Source organism: Rhinopithecus bieti, unplaced genomic scaffold, assembly GCF_001698545.2.
Source record: "Rhinopithecus bieti isolate Rb0 unplaced genomic scaffold, ASM169854v2 scaffold_81659, whole genome shotgun sequence".
In the NCBI taxonomy this organism is placed as follows: domain Eukaryota; kingdom Metazoa; phylum Chordata; class Mammalia; order Primates; family Cercopithecidae; genus Rhinopithecus; species Rhinopithecus bieti.
This window is the reverse complement of record NW_016837762.1, coordinates 1,115,368-1,137,039: the sequence shown is the minus strand read 5'-3', so window position 1 is coordinate 1,137,039 and position 21,672 is coordinate 1,115,368. Positions and strand designations below refer to the sequence as shown.

At 42.4% G+C, this 21,672-nt stretch overlaps 1 protein-coding gene across 1 annotated transcript in view; it reads left to right on the top strand.

Moving 5' to 3' along the window:
• Positions 1-21,672, top strand: part of B3GLCT (beta 3-glucosyltransferase) — a 117,309-nt gene that overhangs the window by 2,783 nt on the left and 92,854 nt on the right. The window contains 3 exon segments of the mRNA XM_017865952.1: positions 6,230-6,279; positions 15,072-15,111; positions 21,477-21,586. Of these exon segments, the coding sequence (XP_017721441.1) occupies positions 6,230-6,279; positions 15,072-15,111; positions 21,477-21,586 (200 nt within the window).

Below are 21,672 nucleotides of genomic sequence, written 5' to 3'. Positions count from 1 at the left end.
TCTAGCCCCAGCCACCCCTCCTCACAGGGGTCCCTGCCCGGGTCACCCCCTCCTCACAGGGGTCCCTGCCCGGGTCACCCCCTCCCCACAGGGGTCCCTGCCCGGGTCACACCCTCCTCACAGGGGTCCCTGCCCGGCCGGGTCACCCTCTCCCGTCAACGGACCCTGCGTGGGTCACTCCCACTTCTGAGGTATTTCCGCCACCATGTGTGTTGACCCTGCCCTTGGCCTGCCCTGTATAAAACCCAGGAAGGGGAGAATAAAACCCGATGCCCTTTAAAACAAGTGTGGAGTGGCGGGGCCTTCCATCCCATGGTTGGAGGTGGTGTCCCGTGGTAAATGGAGCTGCTACCCAGCTTGTCTGCTGCTGTGGGGACAGGAGACAGTGGATTTGTCCCAGTAGGGGGGAGAAAAGGCAGACTTTCCCCCTGTCGCTGGGCTGCAGGGGTGTGTGTTTCTGTCCCTCTGCTGCCATGGATTATCTTCCAAGTGGGTACTTGGAAACAAGTAAGCTGGCTATGCGCCATGCATCCTGGAGCTTAAGGCCCCCTGGAGGACCTGGAATTAATCCTGGAAAGCTCCACAGAGAGGCAGCTGCTGGAGGCTGGAGCCGGCTGGGTGACATGCTTTGTAAGTAGGTCACAGGAAAGTGAAGCCCCAAAGGCTTCCTCCCCCAGCGTGTTAGAGAAGAAGTGGCAGCCTGCATAGCCTGGAAGGAGTACCTGAGCCATGGGTGCTTCCAGGACGGCTCTCTGTGAGCTTTGGCCTGGGTGGCAGAGCCACAGGTACCGGGTTTTATGCCCCCCTAGCTTTTGTGCAGGACAGGCAACCACCTAGACACTTCCCAGACTGCTAGTCATTATCATTGTGGTCACCAGCATGGCCAGCCATAGCTGTTGGCTGAGCTTTTTTATATATTTTGAGCTGATGCCAAGGGCTTTAGGCATTATCTCATTGGTTCCTGACAGCGCCCTCTGAGGTGGAGTTTTTGGCAGTTTAGTGGTTTTCTTGTTTTTAGTATTTCATTTGGTTTCTATGATAGAAGTTCCTGGGAAAGTTTGGGAAAACGAATTAAGAGAATTGGAACAAAATCAAATGAGGAGGTAGAAGGCACAATCATCTTTCCTGCGTGGGAATGGGGGTCCCTTGCTCCCTCACAGGAACAAGGAAAGATAGTTGATTAGTGCTGCTTAAATGCATTGCAATTAATTACTCACCAATTTTCTTACACTCGGGGGCTTAGGCTGGCCTATAAATCTTAGTCCCAGGTTGGTTGTAAAATCTTGATTTATCTCTCCGTCTAGGTGTGCTAACACATTTGTTGGCTTGAATTATTTAAAGTTATCATGAAAAAGGTCCGATTTCTATTGCCTGCCCTGATTTGCACTTTAAATATAGTTCTCTGTTGCAATTTACCAGAATTCATGTTGAAAATAGAAAAGGGGAAATTACTTTTAAACAGCAGTTTGGCATATAAAGCATGATTTACCCTGGAATATTTCTCCAACTGCACATTAAAGCACTAGGGCCAAATTTTCAACAATATTTTCCCTACTGAATCTGGAAATTAATATGAAAGCAAACAGCTAACACTGAGCCTCAGGTAGCCACTCCTGTGTCCCCCTTTGGTTGGGGGCAGGATGGAGAGATCTTTCCCTCACTTCTCCTTTTCTTTGTCACTCACCAGCCCAGACTCAAATTGCAGTATGCACTCTTGTTAGCATTGTTGAAGGTGACAGGCAATTTCTTACCTCCCTTGCTAATTTTTCTCACTTTGCTCATCTCTTTGCACCATTTCTCTTTCATTTCCATGAAACCAGGATTTTTATGGGTAAGAATTCTGTAAATGGTTAGTTATTTTAAGATTGGATTTATTAGTGGTATAGCATATTCTGTGCCTTCACAGTATATTTGGTTCCTTTTTATTTTTATTTATTTATATTTTGTGAAGAGGCCGAGTCTCTCTCTGTCACCCAGCCTGGAATGAAGTGGCATGATCATAGTTTACTGCCGCCTTGAGCTTTTGGATACAAAGAGTCCTCCCACTTCAGCCTCCCAAGTAGCTGGGACTGCAGGCGTGCACTAGCAAGCCTGGCTAAGCTTTAATTTTTTTCTTTTTTTTGGAGAAAGGGGGTCCCACCATCTTGCCCAGGATGGTCTTGTACTTTTGACCTCAAGTGATCCTCCTGCCTCAGCTTCCCACAGTGCTAGAATTACAGGCATGTGCCACCACGTCCGGCCACATTTGGTTCCTTGATGATTTCTTTTGATTTATTTAGATTATAGAAATGTAAAGATAAAACCAGCTGGCAGCTGGGCATGGTGGCTCACGCCTGTAATCTCAGCACTTTGGGAGGCTGAGGTGGGCGAATCACCTGAAGTCAGGAGTTTGAGACCAGCCTGGCCAACATGGCAAAACCCCATCTCTACTAAAAATACAAAAATTAGCCGGGCATAGGGCACACGCCTGTTATCCCAGCTACTCAGGAGGCTAAGGTAGGAGAGAATCGCTTGAATGGAGGTGGAGGTTGCGATGAGCTGAGATAGTGCCACTGCACTCCAGTCTGAGCAACGGAGTGAGACCTGTCTCAAAACAAAACAAAACAAAATATAACAAAAAACAACTGACATTTTTTTCTAAGGATTATCTTGTTTTATGATTTGCTCTTACAACTGAAAGTAACTCTGATACATTTTTTATGTCATTGTTTTAAATATTATAATTTGTATCTATCATGGGAAAAAGGAATTTTACATTTCACAGCAGAGTGATGAGAAATGACAGGCTTTTTTGGTTTGGGTTTTTTTTTTTTTTTTTTAAATGGATATTTTAACTCTAGGTCTATATTTTTGGACAGAGCCAGAATCTAGTTTAACTTAGCTCAGTTAAGCTTTGTCTGGCTAAAGGAACGGTGTGTTGATTACGACAAGCAGAATTTGTGGAATTTATTTGACGTATTGGCAATATCTTTCCTGTATGTAATTCCTACTTTAAACAGTTACATCATCAAATAATATTAGCTGCTTACTTACAAAAAGTGATACATTAGTAATTTTAAGAACCAGTACCAAAGAAAGATACCTTCCCTGCACTATATTCTGCATTCTAAGGGCTAGGGACTTTTGTGTTCACATGCACTTTGTGGTCATATAGCTCAGTCTGGCCTTGCAAAAAAGTGAGGTAAAAGTAAACATGTGTTACTAGATGATGCTACTGGACCTGTTACATTAAGAAAGTTATTTTATTTGATAAAAGAAGACATTCTAACCCCAGAGATATTTGACTGTCCTTGTTTGAAATTAGGAATTAATTGGGGAGGGGGAGATGGATTTTTTTTAGACAGGGTCTCACTCTTTTCCAGGCTGGAGTACAGTGGCATGATTATAGCTCACTCCTGGGCTCAAAGGATCCTCCCACCTTGTCTTCCTAAGTAGCTGGGATGACAGGCATGCTCTAGTATAACTGGTTTTTTTTTTTTCTTTAAGACGGTGTCTTGCTCTGTCACCCAGGCTGGAGTGCAGTGGTGTGATCTCTGCTCATTGCAACTCCCGTCTCCCGGATTCAAGTGATTCTCCTGCCTCAGCCTCCTTAGTAGCTGGGGCTACAGGCACCTTCCACCATGCCTGGCGAATTTTTGTATTTTTAGTAGAGATGGGGTTTCACTGTGTTGGCCAAGCTGGTCTCAAACTCCTGACGTCACGATCCGCCCGCGTCAGCCTCCCAAAGTGCTGGGATTACAGACATGGGCCGCTATGCTCAGCCACATGTCTGGCTAATTTTTTTATTTTTTGTAGAGACAAGGCCTCCCTATGTTGCCCAGGCTGGTTTCAAGCTCCTGGCTTCAAGGGATCCTCCTGCCTTGGCCTCCCAAAGTGCTGGGATTACACAGATGTGAGCCACCGTGCTCAGCAGGAGATGGATTTTTGAATCAAAGTCATGAATTAGTTTGATCACAGTTTTTGTATCTTGCAAGTTCTCAGAATCTTCTGTTTTCTGGAATTCTGTGGTGCTTCGATGTGTTAACATGTTGCAACCTCCCTGTATGATATTCTTTAAGTAATTCTGTTTTTGATATCTTCTGCAGGGTTTTAAATGTGCATATTAGCTTAGAAGTAAATAAAATAAAACCAAAAAGTTAAGTACCCAGAAGCGGAATTTAAATGGCTTTGCAATTAAATCTCTCCTTTCTTCTTAGAACTTTAAGTAACAATTGGGTTTTGTTTTTCGTGTGTGTGTGTGTGTGTGTGTGTGTGTGTGTGTGTGTAAAGTGAGAAAATGCATTAGATCCTGTTGAAAATAAAGGTGAGAGGCACTAAGCTTCTTTGTTCTACTGGGTTGGCGCTGCCTAGTATGGGGAGCAGGCAGTCCTTGTGTGGTGTGACCCTAGGGTCCCGCATAGTGAAGACTCACTCATTCGTTTATTAAGTACATATTTATTGAGTTCCTTCTGTGTGCTAGCTGTGCTTTTGGTGTGGAGGCAAACAGTAGATAAAACTGTATTCCTGGTGGGGTAGTAGGCCAGGCCTGTAATCCTAGCACTTTGGGGTGCCGAGGTGGGCGGATTGCTTGAGCCCAGGAATTTGAGGCCAGCCTGAGTAACATGTTGAAACTTTGTCTCCATAAAAAACACAAAAATTAGCTGGGCATGGTGGCACATGCCTGTAGTCCCAGCTACTCGGGAGGCTGAGGTGAGAGGATCACTTGAGCCCAGGAATGAAGGTTGCAGTGAGCTGAGATTGTGCCATTGCAGTCTAGCCTGGGCAACAGAGTGAGACCCTGTTTCAAAAAACAAAAACAAAACAATCCTCCCCCCCAGCCCCCGCCAAAACCCAGTATAAGTGTATTCCTGCCCTTGTGAAGCTTATAATCAGCTGACATGTAAGATAAGTAATAAATAAATATATATGTCAGTTGGTGATAAGTGCTCTGGAGAAGAGTAAAGCAGACTGAGGTGGATAAGGAGGGTGTGGAATTGGGGATTTATTATTTTATGTGAGGTGGTCTCAGGGAGGCCTTGTATGATGTCTACTGTTACCTAAATTGTTCACATAGAGGTTCGTATGGCTTAGATTTCAGTTTCACCCTGCCTTTTGAAATGTCATTCTGGAAATGGAAACGATGAAACCATGTTAGTCATTTGCATCTTAGTGTGAAGATGTTTTAGATTCTTTCTTTTGAGCAAATGTTAATGCAATATTTGAGGCAATGGATGTTTGGGGGTGGGGATGGGGAGGAATTAGAAGGGATCCAAATGGGTGAAGTGGTCTCCTGCTTCTGAGTAGGGTCTCCTCTGCCACCAGGAGCCCCTCTGCTGACACTCCTTGTACATTATTGTTCCCTGGTGTCACTTCTCCCACTCTTTTAGTACATCATTGCCCTATGGCACTGCCTTTTACTCCTGTGAGTGCTAATTGGAGAAAGTGAACTCTGCAATGCTTTCCTCTTAGCTGTTGAGGAGAAATGTACTGTAAAATGAAGGGTACTATTTTTTGTTCTGTTAAGCTTCCTGTTTGGCTTGTCATTTTGCTTTATATTTTCAGAGTGTTACTGTCATGTTGTTGTTATTATTTTTAATGCAGAGCCTAAATGTGGCTCTAGGGATATCTTTGTCTATTATGGCTCTGACTCAAAACATTCGTTCATTCTAAATGGAGAGAGATTTTAATTCCCCTCACTCTCCCAGCCCCATTGCTTTAGTAGGGTTCTGTTAGGGTTTAGTAGGTTCTGTGCTTGCTGGTAGCAGTATCTGCATCACACTTGTAACCTTGCAGCCCTTAGGAAAAAACTTGCTCTAAATTTAGCTCTGTTGCCTGCCAGGCTCTGGCAGTGATTTTGAGGGTGAGAATTTGTACTTCTTCCTCCTGGACTCTCAGGAATTCCCCTTTGCTTAAGAAGGCACCAGACTTAAGGTTTCTAAGAAGTAGTATTTTGTACACATCTATTTTGTGGTTTGTGTCTATAGACACAAATGGCAAACACAGATTTGAATTTGTCTGATGTACTATTTCTTTTGCTTGGTAGCCGAAGCGTGTTGGCTTCGTGTTGATGAATAATTTTAGGTCTGAGATGAAGAAAGCCAGTAATAACAAGTTTGCAGCAATGCAGCTGCTTAAAAATGAGCAAAATATGTCTTGTTAAAGTATCTTTTTTTTATTATAAGCAAAACTGTTAATAAGAATTAACCTGAATTGCTAATTCTAATGTAAAAATGTTTCTTTTTTTTTCCAGCTTTTGGTTTGGCTTCTGAAGATACAAAGAAAGAGGTCAAGCAGTCTCAGGTACTAATCCCAATGATCAAACCTTTTCCTCCCAAGATTCGTTTGTATTTTCTCTAATGGGAACTGTAATCATTTCATTCTTCAATTGTTATTTTTATTGTTATACGAATTCATATAATGTTGGTAAATACATTTTGAATCCCTAACGCAACCTATAGATAGACTTGCTTTTTAAAAATCCTTTAATATTTAAGGCTTATCAACTTGGTTTTAAAGTTATTTTGAGAAAAAAGGTGTTTTGACATAGAGTTGTACATTTTAATAGTCTTACATGGATACCATAGTTTTCCCCAGTCTTACCAAATACCGTTTTTTATTTCTTTTTTGCAACCGAGTTTCACTCTGTCGCCCAGGCTGGAGTGCAGTGGCACGATCTCAGATCACTGCAACCTCTACCTCCTGGGTTCAAGTTATTCTCCTGCCTCAGCCTCCCCAGTAGTTGGGAATACAGGAGTGTGCCACCATGCCCAGCTAATTTTTGCATTTTTAGTAGACAGAGGGTTTCATCATGTTGCCCAGGCTGATCTCAAATTCCTGACCTCAGGTGATCCACCCACCTCAGCCTCCCAAAGTGCTGGGATTACAGGCATGAGCCACTGCACCGGGCCCAGACTTACCAAATATCTTAACCTTGGGTTTAATTATCTCAGTCTGTGAAAGGATTTTACTATGTCACAGAAACCTGATTAGTCTCACCTTGAAGGTGGCAATGTGTGAGAGGGTGTGCTGGGGGCTGGGTGGGAGACCCCAAAGGTGACTCTACTACCAGACAGTCAGAACCAGAAAGCTAGGCCAGGGGACTCGCAGAGAGCAGGCAGTGCTTATCCCAGGCTCAGAGCTGCTGTTTTTTAATCACTGGTTGTAGTCAGGGAACAGCTCTAAATGTTTATTAGTTGGGCTTTGCACTAGATCAGTTTAGCACGTAAAAAAGAAAAACAGTAGTTTAAAATGTCAGTTGTTTTTGTCATATTAGTTAAAGCTCAGTTGACTCTATTTTTTAACCCACAATTGGTGTAAATGCGTTTTTTTAATAGTATGTTTATTTTATCAACAGACTATTTTAATTGTACTATGAGATTCTTACACAGGGGAAATGATAATACTAATTGCTTACGATTTTAAGACCTTTTATGATTAATAAAGCATGTCACACATATAATTTAATCTTCTCAATGATCCTGTTATTTGTTAAAGCAAATATTCCCATTTACAACAGAGAAAACTTAGCCTCGGAGAAGTTACCTGGTTTGACCAAGGTCGTATGATTTTTTTTCTTTTCTTTTCAACTTTTGTTTTAGGTCAAGGGGTACATGTGCAGGTTTGTTACAGGGGTAGATTGCATGTCACAGGGGTTCGATGGATAGATTTTTTTGTCACCTAGGTAAGAAGCATAGTACCTGATAGGTAGTTTTTGGATCCTTGCTCTCCTCCCACCCTCCACTCTCAAATAGACCCCAGTGCCCAGTGTCTGTTGTTCCCTTATTTGTGTCCATTTGTACACTGTGTTTAGCTTCCACTTATAAGTGAGAACTTGTGGTTTTTCGTTTTCTGTTTCTGCATTAATTGGGTTAGGCTAATGGCCTCCAGCTTCATGTTGCTGCAAAGTCCATGTTCTCATTCTTTTTTATGGCCGTGTAGTATTCCATGGTGTATCCATACCACATTTTCTGTATCCAGTCTACTGCTGATGGTCATCTAGGTTGATTCCATGTCTTTGCTATTGTGAATAGTGTTGTGATGAACGTATGTGTGCATGTGTCTTTATGGCAGAACAATTTATATTCCTTTGGGTATATACCCAGTAATGAAATTGCTGAGTTGAATGGTAGTTTTATTTTATGTTCTTTGAAAAATCTCTTTCCACAGTGGCTGAACTAATTTACATTCCCACCAGCCGTAAGTGTTCCTTTTCTCTGCAACCTTGCCAGCATGTGTTATTTTTTGGCTTTTTAATATTAATAGCCATTCTGATTAGTGTGAGATGGTATTTCATGTGGTTTTGATTTACATTTCCCTAATGATTAGTGATGCTGAGCATTTTTTTTCATATGCTTATTGGCTGCATGTACGTCGTCTTTTGAGAAGTGTCTGTTCATGTCCTTTGCCCATTTTTAAAATGGGGTCGTTTTTTGCTTGTTGATTAGCTTACATTCCTTATAGATTCTGGGTATTAGGCCTTTGTCAGATGCAGAGTTTGCAAATATTTCCTTGCATTCTGTCGGTTGTCTGTTTACTCTGTTGATAATTTATTTTGCTGTGGAGAAGCTCTTTCGTTTAATTAGGCCCCACTGGTCAAATTTTGTTTTTCTTGCAGTTGCTTTTGTAGTCTTCCTCATGAAGTCTTTGCACAGGCCAATGTCCACATGGTATTTCCTATGTTTTCTTGTAGGGTTTTTATAGTTTCAGGTTTTACATTTAAGTCTTTAATTCATCTTTTTTTTTTTTTTTTTTGAGACGGAGTCTTGCTCTGTCGCCTGGGCTGGAGTGCAGTGGCTGGATCTCGGCTCACTGCAAGCTCCGCCTCCCGGGTTTACGCCATTCTCCTGCCTCAGCCTCCCGAGTAGCTGGGACTACAGGCGCCCACCAACTCACCCGGCTAGTTTTTTGTATTTTTTAGTAGAGACGGGGTTTCACCGTATTAGCCAGGATGGTCTCGATCTCCTGACCTCGTGATCCGCCCGTCTTGGCCTCCCAAAGTGCTGGGATTACAGGCTTGAGCCACCGCACCTGGCCTTTAATTCATCTTGAGTTGATTTTGTGTGTGGTGTAAGGAAGGGGTCCAGTGTCAATCTTATGTATATGGCTAGCCAATTATCCCAGCACCATTTATTGAATAGTGAGTCCTTTCCTCATTGCTTGTTTTGTCAAAGATCAGATAGTTGTAGGTGTGTGGCTTTATTTCTGGGTTCTCAAACTGTTCCATTGGTCTATGTGTCTGTTTCTGTAGCAGTACCATGCTGTTTGGTTACTGTAGCCTTGAAGTATAGTTTGNATTTTTTAGTAGAGACGGGGTTTCACCGTATTAGCCAGGATGGTCTCGATCTCCTGACCTCGTGATCCGCCCGTCTTGGCCTCCCAAAGTGCTGGGATTACAGGCTTGAGCCACCGCACCTGGCCTTTAATTCATCTTGAGTTGATTTTTGTGTGTGGTGTAAGGAAGGGGTCCAGTGTCAATCTTATGTATATGGCTAGCCAATTATCCCAGCACCATTTATTGAATAGTGAGTCCTTTCCTCATTGCTTGTTTTTGTCAAAGATCAGATAGTTGTAGGTGTGTGGCTTTATTTCTGGGTTCTCAAACCTGTTCCATTGGTCTATGTGTCTGTTTCTGTAGCAGTACCATGCTGTTTGGTTACTGTAGCCTTGAAGTATAGTTTGAAGTTATGTAATATGATGCTTCCAGCTTTGTTTCTTTGGCTTAGGATTGCTTTGGCTACTTGGGCTCTTTTTGGTTCCAAATGAATTTTAGAATTTTTTTTCTAATTTTGTGAAGAATGTCATTGGTAGTTTGATAGAAATAACATTGAATTTGTAAATTGCTTTGGGCAATATGGCCATTTTAACAATATTTACTCTTCCTATTCATGAACAAGGAATGTTTTTCCATTTGTTTTGTTGTCTCTGATTTTTTTCAGCAGTGTTTTGTAATGCTCATAGAGATCTTTTACTTCCCTGGTTAGCTGTATTCGTAGGTGTTTTATTCTTTTTTGTGGCTACTTATTTGTTTTTTTTTTTTTTAGATGGGAGTCTCATTCTATCACTCAGGCTGGCATGCAGTGGCGTGATCTCAACTCACTACAACCTCTGCCTCCCAGGTTCAAGCAATTCTCCTGCCTCAGCCTCCCGAGTAGCTGGGATTATAGGCGCCTGCCACTACGTCTGACTAATTTTTGTGTTTTTAGTAGAGATGGGGTTTCACTACGTTGCCCACGCTGGTCTCGAACTCCTGACCTCAAGTGATCCACCTGCCTCAGCCTCTCTCAAAGTGCTGGGATTACAGGTGTGAGCCACCGTGCCTAGCCTTTTTGTGGCTGTCGTGAATGGGTTTGCTTTCTTGATTTGCTGTCAGCATGGATGTTATTTGTGTATGGAAATGCTACTGCTTTTTGTACATTGATTTTGTATCCTGAAACTTTGCTGAAGTTTATTAGATCTTTTCTAGGTATAGTATCTTACTGTCTGTGAAGAGAGAGAGTTTGACTTCCTCTCTTCCTGTTTGGATGCCTTTTATTTCTTTATCTTGTCTGATTGCTCTGGCTAGACTTCCAATACTATATTGAATAGGAGTGGTGAGAGTAGGCATCCTTGTCTTGTTCCTGTTCTCAAGGGGAAAGCTTCCAGCTTTTGCCCATTCTGTACGATGTTGGCTATGGGTTTGTCATAGACGGCTTTTATTATTTTGAGGTATGTACCTTTGATGCCTAATTTGTTGAGAGTTTTTAACATGAAAGGATGCTGAATTTTATCAAAAGGCTTTTTTTTTTTTTGCATCTATTCAGATGATCATGTGGTTTATGAAAAAGCCCCGATAGATTCATAGCCAAATTCTACCAGATGTGTGAAGAGCTGCTTCCAATCCTACTGAAACTCTTCCAAAAAATAGAGGAAGAAGGACTGCTCCCTAACTCATTCTGTGAGGCTAGTATCGTTTTGATACCAAAACCTGGCAGAGACACAACAAAAAAAGAAAACGTCCAGTATCCCTGATGAACATAGTTGCAAAAATCTTCAACAAAAATGCTAGCAAACCAAATTTAGCAGCACATCAAAAGCTAATCCACCACAGTTAAGTAGGCTTTATTCCTAGGAGGCAAGGTTGGTTCAACATATGCAAATCAATAAATGTGATTCATCACCTAAACACATGATTATTAAAAAGTAAAGTTAGAATCCAAATTTTCTGAATCCTTGAATATTTCTCACTTTACTGTTTTATATTACGCAGCCCTATGCATTATGATGTGTGTATTTGGCAATAATGAGGATCATTTGTGACATTTAAAGTGCTACCTAGTCCTGTGGTAGCACTCAAAGTCCTTGTGACTTTGAGTCCTGAATGACAGGCATAAGGTTAACACTGGTCGTGAGAACCAAAGTGTTGAAGTTCTTTGTTCTGTGTTTGTTTTTTTTTTTTTGAGACAGAGTCTTGCTTTGTTGCCCAGGCTGGAGTGCAGTGGGGTGATCTCAGCTCAGTGCAAGCGTCCCCTCCTGGGTTCACGCCATTCTCCCGCCTCAGCCTCTTGAGTAGCTGGGACTACAGGCGCCTACCATCACGCCCGGCTAATTTTTTTTTTTAAGTAGAGATGGGATTTCATCGTGTTGGCCAGAATGTTCTCCATCTCCTGACCTCAAGATCTGCCTGCCTCGGCCTCCCAAAGTGCTGGGATTACAGGCATGAGCCACCACGCCTGGCCCAAAGTGTTGAAGTTCATGTCTTCTCCACCACTAGCCAGCTGTGGGACTTAGTGAACCTCTCTGTGCTCAGCCTCCTCATCTGTAAGGTGGGGTAGTAGGACCTACCTCAAAGGGCTGTTTTGAAGATTAAGTGTGCCTGTTTACAGCTTAGAACAATGCCAGGTCCTGTTTACATGTTACCTGATAAGACAACAACAAACCCTATAAGCAGCCTTTTAAGAGGTTGCATAAGCCATCTTTCCTACCTGAACAAATCAAAGGAAAGAGGAACTGCTTTTGTCTGTTACATTTCTGTTGTAGAGGTAGTTGACTTCACATGAAGTAGTTGATGATAATGATGAAAAAAGGGTAGGTGCCAATAATTATTGAGCATTTGCTTTGTGCAGACCCTGTGCTCAGCATTTTACTATCTTGTTCAACCTACAACACAATCTTGTGAAGTGGGTCTTGTCATTATTATTCCTATTCTGGTTGAAACAGGCCTGAGATAGTTGGTGGTACAGGCAGAATTAGCGCCCAGGGCCAACTGAGTGTAATCATGAACACGTCTGATTATTTTATTCAGAGTCTCTAGGGCACTGGTGGGAGATTCCATTTTATTCTTCTTCCCTTTAAAATATTCCATATCAAATTCTTTGAGGATGTCTTATCTTCTTTTAATGAAGGACTTATAAACTAAGCATTACATGTATGGATTGCAAGTGTTCAAATCTATTGTGACTTGAAAAATAAAACCTGTGTCAAAGGGTGACTTCAATATGCGTTTTCCTGACTAGCATAGGAGCTGTCTGTGGGGTAGAGATTAATAGCAAATCTCTTTTGTATCTGAATAGCAATTCAGTTGACTTATAAAACCTTGACAGTGAGCACATTTTGATTGATATTGATAGCGTAAGAAACATGTGGCAGCAGAAATAATAAAACAAACCATGTGTTTCCTTCATCTTAGGAAGAACTAAGTCTTTTCACAAGGGAAGCTGGAGACAGAATTTTAATTGTTCTGTTAATTTAGTCTAATTTTCTTTCTCACAGGGGAAATTAGTCAAGACCATTTTGGTTCCATCTCAATTCACCTAATTCAACTGTTTCTTGCGTATTTTATTTTTACAGTTTACAGATTGAACCACTTGAAATGGCTAATCATTTCCTAGCTGTTGTGTCAGTCAACAGAGCTGCTGTGCTTAATAGCAAAGAGAAGGATGTATCATTTTCATTGCTTTTCTTTGATTTCACAAAGATAGCTATCTGATGGAAAGTCCATTTGGTTTCGCAGCTTCAGTTGCTCAGTCTAGAACTGTAGCATTCTGGGTATTTCTCATCTTCTAACTTGTTGATAAAGGTGACTTTTGCTTTCTATATTATTTTTTAGCTCACTCTCAAAATCTGTTCACATCTAATGATGTGTATTTCCTAAAGCATGCCTCCCGAGGAAGGCTGGGCAGGCGTTATCATGGTGGTGTGAGGAAGAGTATTGGGACCGAGTTAGGAGACCTGGGTTGTAATTCTGGTTCTGTGGCCAGAATGACTGGTGGACCTTGGGAAAATGATTTATCTTTTCTGAGCCTCTGTTGTCTCATTTGCAAAAGGGGCGTGCTGGGTTGAATCATCTCCAGTGCTGTTTTTAGATCTAACAATTCTATTTTTCTAGGAGCCTCAGCTGGCAGCCAAAGCTGTGGCATCCAGAAGGCAGCTTGGCCTGGGGCAGGTGGTGGGTTGCCAGTGGAGCCAAATGGCTCCTCTGGAGCTGAGGCTGGCCCCTTCCCTGATGGCAGGTTGTCTTCCTGGTCAAGAGTGGCATTTAGAGTAAGTCTGCACATGCTGACTTAGGTGATAGCCTGGCTTTGGTTCAGTGCATTCAGCGACCTGGATTGAGCTTTCCAGTCTTTTAAAGTAATTTCTTCCAGGTCTACGTGTTTTATCAGGATTAAGTTAGGTGTCACTTGATCCATCCTGAGAGTTAACAAATCAGCATATAACTATAGGTTCTCCTCTACTCAGTGGCATTTCTAGTCTCGAGACAAAGATAATTTCAGAATATGCCACTAAAGGTAGTCGCTCCCCTGTGTTTAGCTTTCTCCTCCCCGAGTGTTGTCATGGTCCCTTTGATATTCTTAGAGGATGCATCTCTGTGGATACATCTCTTGGCTTTTAAGCTGCTCCCAATTTTGTTGGTAAGGGCTCATGACCACATTTCTTGTTGCAGTCTGTAAAGAAAATTGGAGGATATTTGCCACCGTCCAATTGTCATAATTATAGCATATGGCTGTTGAAAGCAGGAAAGGGCAATTAGGGAGAAAATTCCTTCTTAGTCTGCAGAGAAGACAATGAAAATTGCAGATTTAGCTGCTGACGCTTTGCACTTTGCCAGAGAAATCTTTTGAGAGTTCCTCCCTTAATTTACACAGAGTCGAGTTCAGGTATTTCTCTGCCCACATCCAGATTTCTATGTCTGGAGCTCTCCAGCTCTTATGATGCCCCTTCTGTGCTCCTGAATTTTTTTTTTTTTTTTTTTTTTTTTTTTTTTTGAGATGGAGTCTAGCTCTGTCCTCCAGGCTGGAGTGCAGTGGCACAATCTCAGCTCACTGCAACCTCCGCCTCCTGGGTTCAAGCGATTCTCCTGACTCAGCCTCCTGAGTAACTGGGACTACAGGTGCCCGCCATCATCCCCGGCTAATTTTTTTATTTCTAGTAGAGACGGGGTTTCACCGTATTGACCAGGCTGGTCTCGAACTCCTGACCTTGCGATCCACCTGCCTCAGCCACCCAAAGTGCTGGGGTTACAGGCATGAGCCATTGCACCCGGCATCTGTGCTCCTGAATTCTAGTGACTGCCATGGGCTGGCCTCCGAGGCCCTGTGCAGGCCCCTAGGACTACTCCTCAGGTAGGAGAGAACATTGTGGTAACATTCTGGAAGACAATATGTCTGCACCCAAAAGATGATGAAGTGCGGTAATTAGTGGAACTCATCTTCATGAGGAGCACCCTGCCAGAATCAAGACTATTCTCTGATATGTTTATAATGCTTTATGGTTTACAGGGCTTTAAAAATGAACCCTCCTGAGAATATCATGAACCAGTTAGGCGTTCACTGCATCTTATACAGTAGGAAAGAGCTTCAGCTCAATCGACTTGCCCAAAATCGCATGAGAAGGGCACAGCCCAACCTAAGAGGTCTGTCATGATACAGAAGTACATCATTGCTCCATGGTCCCTTAGGTTTCGGTCTCATTTCTTTAGGGAAGTATTTCCAAGCCCCCGTTTTCAAATCTTCCTCCCATGTACCGATACACACCATGCACCATGCATGTTTACTCAATGTATTGCTGGCTTCATTATGTACCGAGATTCATCTTTTTCTCTTTCATTTAAAATACAGGATTTGGAGAAAAGTGGTATATCAAGGAAAAATGACCTAGGTAAGTAATGATTTTTTTAACCTAAGAGTGTGTACTCAGGTGTATTTTGTATGAATTATATTTCCATGAAGTGATTCTTTTTCTGATTTTATTTATGGGGTAAATATTGTTGTCCAAATAGTCTGTCTTTGGCCCAGCCTAACGTTTGTTCTCCTGAAGATGTGGGGCAAACACTTCTCAGATGGACATGTTGGCATGTGGTGGACTTCTGTTTACTCAGTGAGATATGTTGGATTTAAGTCCCTCTGGCATCATTCATTGAGCTTCTGATAAGGATAAAGTCCCATGCCTGGTGGGCTCTGTGGAGGAATGCAGAGAGGAAGGAGACGTGGTCTCTGTTATTAAGGACCCACACAGTGTGGGAGAAAAGGACAAACTGGTGTTTACGCATGCCCTCCGGGAGTAGGCTCTCCACTCGCTGGCCTGCAGACACCTCCATGCCTTTCAGGAGTCAGCTCACCAGTCATGTCTGCCAGACTCGTCCCAAGCATCCTGGCCTGGAAGCTGTAAGCCCTTCCTTTGTAAGGCATTATACTTCTATCATAGCCCATTCCTTATTTATACTCCTTTTGAAACACCCACCCCGCCATATATTGTAAATATCTTCAGGAATGTGACCATGGGTTAGACTTAAAAAAAAAAAAAAATTCATCGGAAGCATACCCAGTGTGTAAGGCCACACTTCTGTGTGTAGGGGTGAGTCTGTCCCTGAAGGGTATGAACTCTGTCAGTGTGTTTCCTCCCGGGGTAGGAAGAATGACCCAAGTCTGGAACTCAATGAGCCAGGACCTGGACACCAGAAGCAGTGGAACCTCACAAGAGGCCCATGATGTCAGGGGGTGTGCGGTCCATGGGAGAAGTTTCCCTGCAGACACAGGTGGTTGGCTCACCTCTAGTTTCATGATGGATAAGCCTGGGTTCCAGGAAACAAGAAGGGAACAATATACTCTTCTTGATTCCTCTCCACTGTTTTCCGTGGAGACCTGGAAGGCGAGCTCTAGATAAGAGGGAAAAGGATAAAGGAAAGTGTTCCTTTCTAGGCCTTCTCTTCCTGGGCCTGGGTTCTGAGGGGTACAGAAGTGCAGGAGAGCCTGCCCTGCCCCCTGGTGGAAGTGGGAGGATGACCTGTTTTGGGGAGGCGTGTCTAGGGCCCACAGGGGACTGTGTTAGGGTCTGTGGGGTCTGACAGCAGCTGTATTTAAGGAACCACGTCAATTTGTTGCTTTTTCTTCTCTGTATTATCACATCCTGTATGGTTTAGCCACACCTTTCCATGTGGAGATTTTCTTTCCTGCTACCAACTCTGGTGGGTTTGAACATTTATTTGTAGTTTGTGGGAGCAGATGAGTCTCTGGTTATTAAATGAATTAATGATGCAAGTCTGGAACATGGGCTTGAAACTGCAAAGAGGAAGTTACCTTGGACAAGTAAATTTATATTCTTGCAATTGCACATGGCAAGTTGAGTGAAACCTGACTTGGTATCAGTTCATCTGAAAAGACCCAGGGGCTTCTTTGTCACAAGCTTTGTGTGAGCCTGCAAGACCAGGAGGCTACTAAAGATCCTGTGCAGTTGCAGCGACAACAGTAGATTCAGGGCACCGAGAGCATGGCTCACAGTCAGAGCTGGGAGATCGCCTCCACACACGGGACGCTGTTTCTCCTTCTGCTTGCTGCCTGATTGATAGATTCACTAGTGTATGATTATTCTCACCAAGTAGACATAATTGGAGTGGCGCTTTGTGCATGTGTGTTTTCGGGTGTGTGTGTATGCATGCATATTTATCCCTCAGCTTGAAATCCTAAGGCTGCTTGTTACTCAGCTTTTATCAGAAGAACATCATATTGGTTTCTCATCAGAAAAACACCAGCATGACGAAACCCATTTTTCTAGGTAGTTTCTGACCAGGAAGATGAGCACTTTACAGTAGAGTGTTTTGCCCATGGTAGGTGCTCAGCAACCGAAGACATGGAGAGCATTTGGTTTCTTGGGGCTTTCAAAGAAGAATCATTGCTCTCCAGCATCCATTTTCTATTCTGTCTCTCTGCCCTGCTGCCTTTCCTGAGAACTCTCTGCCACTCACCATTGGCTTTGGCATCGCATTGGCCCTTTAGGTATCCTTGACTAATTTCTTTATCTTCCCCTTCTAGCCTGTCGCTCTGATTATTATTGTCAGGCACTTAGTGTGCGGCCCATTTATTGCCCATTCCTGGAGGAGAAACAGTGACGATCCATTTTGAGTTGTGACAGTGTTTGCCGAAGGCAAATTGCAGTGAGTTTAAAGAGGGGCAGCCAAGATGATAAGGAAATCGTGGAATTGTCTTATTTAGCTCTGTCGACTGGGCAGCAGGAGCTTAAGAGTCAGGTGGTTGGATGGCATACACAGAGAAGACAGCTACCAAGATAAGCTCTGGGATCTGGACTCAGCCAGAATGTGATTCAGTGAAGGGATGGCTTAGGCTGTATGTCAGAAAATATTTCTTGGTACTGGTGTGAAGAATGCAGCAATTTAAACACATAAGCTGTTTTCAGCACCAAACTGTACAAACTATACTAACCTAGTTCTTTTCTGGATTGGGTTGGGGCTAACATGTCAGTGAACTTGGGCATTCATTATGATCAGGGTTACAGGAGCTCCCCTCCCCTTTAGCCTTGTCCTCGATAATACCCCCCTTGCATCCTATTCCTTGGCCATACCTAACCGTTAGTATTTTCCAGCCCTAAATTTGATTCTCTGTCCCAAACTTTCACCACTGCCTCTGTGGGGAGGGTCTTCCCACACCTTTTTTTCCCCATCTTTGGGGCAGTGTCCTCCTTCCCTCCTTTGGGAAGGCCCCACTGCCTGGGACCCCATTTCACTCCTGAGGCCCTTCCCTCATTTGAAAGTATTAATCTAGAGCCCAAGCCTCTCAGCATGGTATATAAATCCCTCATGATTTGACTTAACGGATCTGCCTCCCTTTCTAACTTTATCACCTACTGTACCCTGCCCCGCTCCTTTTCTCAGAAATGCCTGCCAGACATGGTCGTTCCCTCAGGGATACTGCAGAGATATCACAGGCTGTGGGCTCTGTGGTGATCGCACTGATCTGCTACCCTGTGTGTGTGTGTCTGCTGCTTTTTAAAGGAAACTCAGGACATACCTCCTCCCGGAAGCTTACCTTGCACTCGTCCCCCGTCCTCTGGGCTCCAGTGCCCTGTGCTCAGTTAGCTCTGGCTTTCCTCTTACTGCTTTGCCTTCTAATGGCCTGCCTCTGAACGAGGCTCAGACACTCCAGGGCTGCAACTGGGCTCACTCATTCTTGTATCACAGAGCTCTACACTGAGGAGGTACTCAGAAGATGTTTGCTGAATGAATGAATGAAGCGTGCATGATTGAAGTATAGGAAAAAGGGAGAGGCCAGCATGATTTCTTAGTAGCTATGTTAAAAAGAGGACAGATGCAACTGACAGGACATGACCTAGGTATGTATGGGAAGAATTTGCTTTTTAATCTTCTTGCAAATCCTCTGCCCTGCATGGAAGTGCTGTTGTCTTCATGAGAAGACAGTGGGAGCTTTGCTGAGCTGGTAGAAGTGGCAGGAGTTGGTTACTGTGATGAATGGTGAGTGCAGGATTAAACTTCTTTTTCTTTTTTTAGAGATGTAGTCTTGCTACGTTGCTCAGGCTGACATCAAACTCCTGGGCCCAAGCAGTCCTTCCACTTCAGCTTCCCAAGTAGCTGAGAGTTCAGGTCCTTGCCACCATGCCCAGCTAGGATTAACCTTTTGATAGAGAAATCTGCTCTTTAAAAAATGTATTATGAAATGATTTGAACATGTAAGAAGTTATAAAGAGAATAATATAATGAACATTCATGTATTATATGTTCATTCGATTAAGAAATAAAATATCACCTAGATTAAGAAATTAAATCCCATTAACACAGCTGAAACCTTTTAACCATTATCCTGATATAGTATTTATCATACTCATGTAATCTTTTATACCTTCACATGCTATGTGTGTATATGTTTGGTATATATACATCTTAATATATTTATGTTTATATTGTTGCAAACTATTGATTTGTCTATTCTTTTGCAGCTTGCTTTTTTTAGCATTATAACTGTGGGATTTATCTGCCATATCCATCTGGATTGATACATGTAGTGCTGATTTTTATTGCTGCATAGTATTCCAGTTAATATATCTTGTTAGTGGATATTTTTGTTGCTTCCCGTTTTTTTGTTTTACACGGTGCCACTGTAAACACTTTTGTCATGTATCCTTGTGCACACATCTGAGTTTCTCAAGGATGATTAATAAGAGTGGAATTTCTGGATCATTGGGAATGTGCATCTTTTTTATTAAATTTTAGGAGAATTACACTCTGAGGCTTATTTACTCCATTCTTAACAAGAAGACATCTTTATAACCCCTCTTTAGATGTGTCAGTTTATATTAATGTTTCAGATGTAGTACATCCAAGATAAGAATTCAGTTGAAACTGAAGACACCTGTTTAAGTCTTACCCATGTGTCCAACATATAAAGCTGAGAAGCTGGTTTAAAATAGAGACAGGTATATGGAATGTTCCTATTTATATAAACTCCTAAAGGAAAGGAATTAGGTCATATTCAGTAGGCTGTTCAGCATTTCCTTTTACATATTTCATTGAGTTTTAACCAAAGAGCATTTTAGATTATTTTTAGAATCTAGATGGCTACACTATGGAACTATCTGTTGTGTGAGTATTTGAGCAAGTGAAGAAATGAATGGAGCTATAGAATAGAACATAAGAACCATCAAATATAATGGAATAAAATTAAAATCAAATTAGGGTCTCTGAGCTGAGGTGTTAAAGAGAAAGATTCTTGGTGGGGGAGAGCTTCCTTCCCAGCTCTCCCAAGGAACCAACCAATTTAATATATATATGTTTATATTGTTGCAAACTATTGATTTTTGTAGTTACTATATATCATATATTTATGTATTTATATATATATATATTATATAGTTAGTACAAGCCACAACCCCACATGGCTTCGCTGACTATCTGGCTGAATGCTACAATTTATGTGGCACCTTCCTCTGCCAGCATTCCTGTCTGGTGGCAGGGTGCTGACACAATCACTGTTTTATCCATTTCTTTGTTATAGGCTCAGAACCTGGGGAGGCCTAACGTGTTTCTCTGGGGTGCAGCCTTGCTACCGCCGTTGGCAAGCCCTCTCATGGTCTTTGTGGGCAGGACATACTCAGGTTTCCTTCCTGCTCGCCATTGTAAAAAGCTGGCTGCCTTCAGGTGCATCTGTAGCAGGCTGGCGAATACTGCCAGCATGGGGTGTTGTAGATGGTCTTTATGCAGACTTGGTGCTAAAGCCCTGTTGCTGAGGAATTGCTGTGGCTGGTTTCCTGGAGATAACACCTAATCCTGGCTAGGTGCCTTATGAGGTAGGGTAGGGATTATTGAGTTACTTATTTGCAAACCCTTGTGAGCTCTTGGGAAATGGGCAGTTACTGTTGAGTGTCACCTTAAAGCGCCATTCAGAACATTCTTGAAGTAGTGTAGTAGTGAGCTAGGACTACATAACAAAGTACCACAAAACGTGGCTTAGTACAAGCAAGAGAAATGTATTGTCTCACAGTACTGGAGGTTAGAAGTCTGACATCAAGGTGTGGGCAGAGTTGGTTCCTTTGGAGAGCTGGGAAGGAAGGATCTGTTCCAGGCCTCTCTCTTTGGCTTGTAGATGGCCATTTTCTCTGTGTGTCTCCTCATACCATCCTCCTTCTGTGTGTGTCGTTTATGTGTCCAAATTTCTCCTTTTTCTAAGGAGACTGGTTATATTGGATTAAGGCTCACCCTGATGACCTCGCTTTAGCTTGATTACCTCTGTAAAGACCCAATTCTAAATGAAGTCACATTCTGAGGTATTGGGGGTTAAGACTTAAAAAATATGAACTTTGGAGGGCATGTTTCAGCTCATAACAGGTAGCAGCACAGTGTAGGATTATGTGGGAATTGTTAAAAAGCTACTTGTGAACGTTAGATTTTCAGCTACTAGGAAGATTAGCGTTCTAGATGTTTTCACACATTTGCAGTCATTCTTTCTGACAGATGTGGGAGCACATTCTCAGTTTGTTGCCATAGACTGGGTCTGGTACAGTCAGTTTATTTGCTTGCTAACTTGTAGGAAGGAAGTTTGGCAAACAGTTTTAAAAGAGGGAAAATTTTGTCTCTAGAATTACGTACATATTGATTTTTTACCCCTTAAGAGTTTATTGCCTGAAGGTTTGCCTTGTAACTATTTTTTCACTTGTTTTCAAGTTTGTTTTAATAATTGTGTAAAAAGAAATACCTGAAAGTACATTTTTTTTTGTTCTAGACTTAAAAGAAATTGTATTCGTCATCCAGAGTCAAAGTAATTCTTTTCATGCAAAGAGAGCAGAACAGTTAAAAAAAAGCATCTTAAAGCAGGCTGCAGATCTTACACAGGTACGTAGCAGTGGCTGGCGGTCTGCCAGTTATATATTTCTTGATTACCTTGATGTTTTCCAAAACACTGGATCTATGGAGAATCA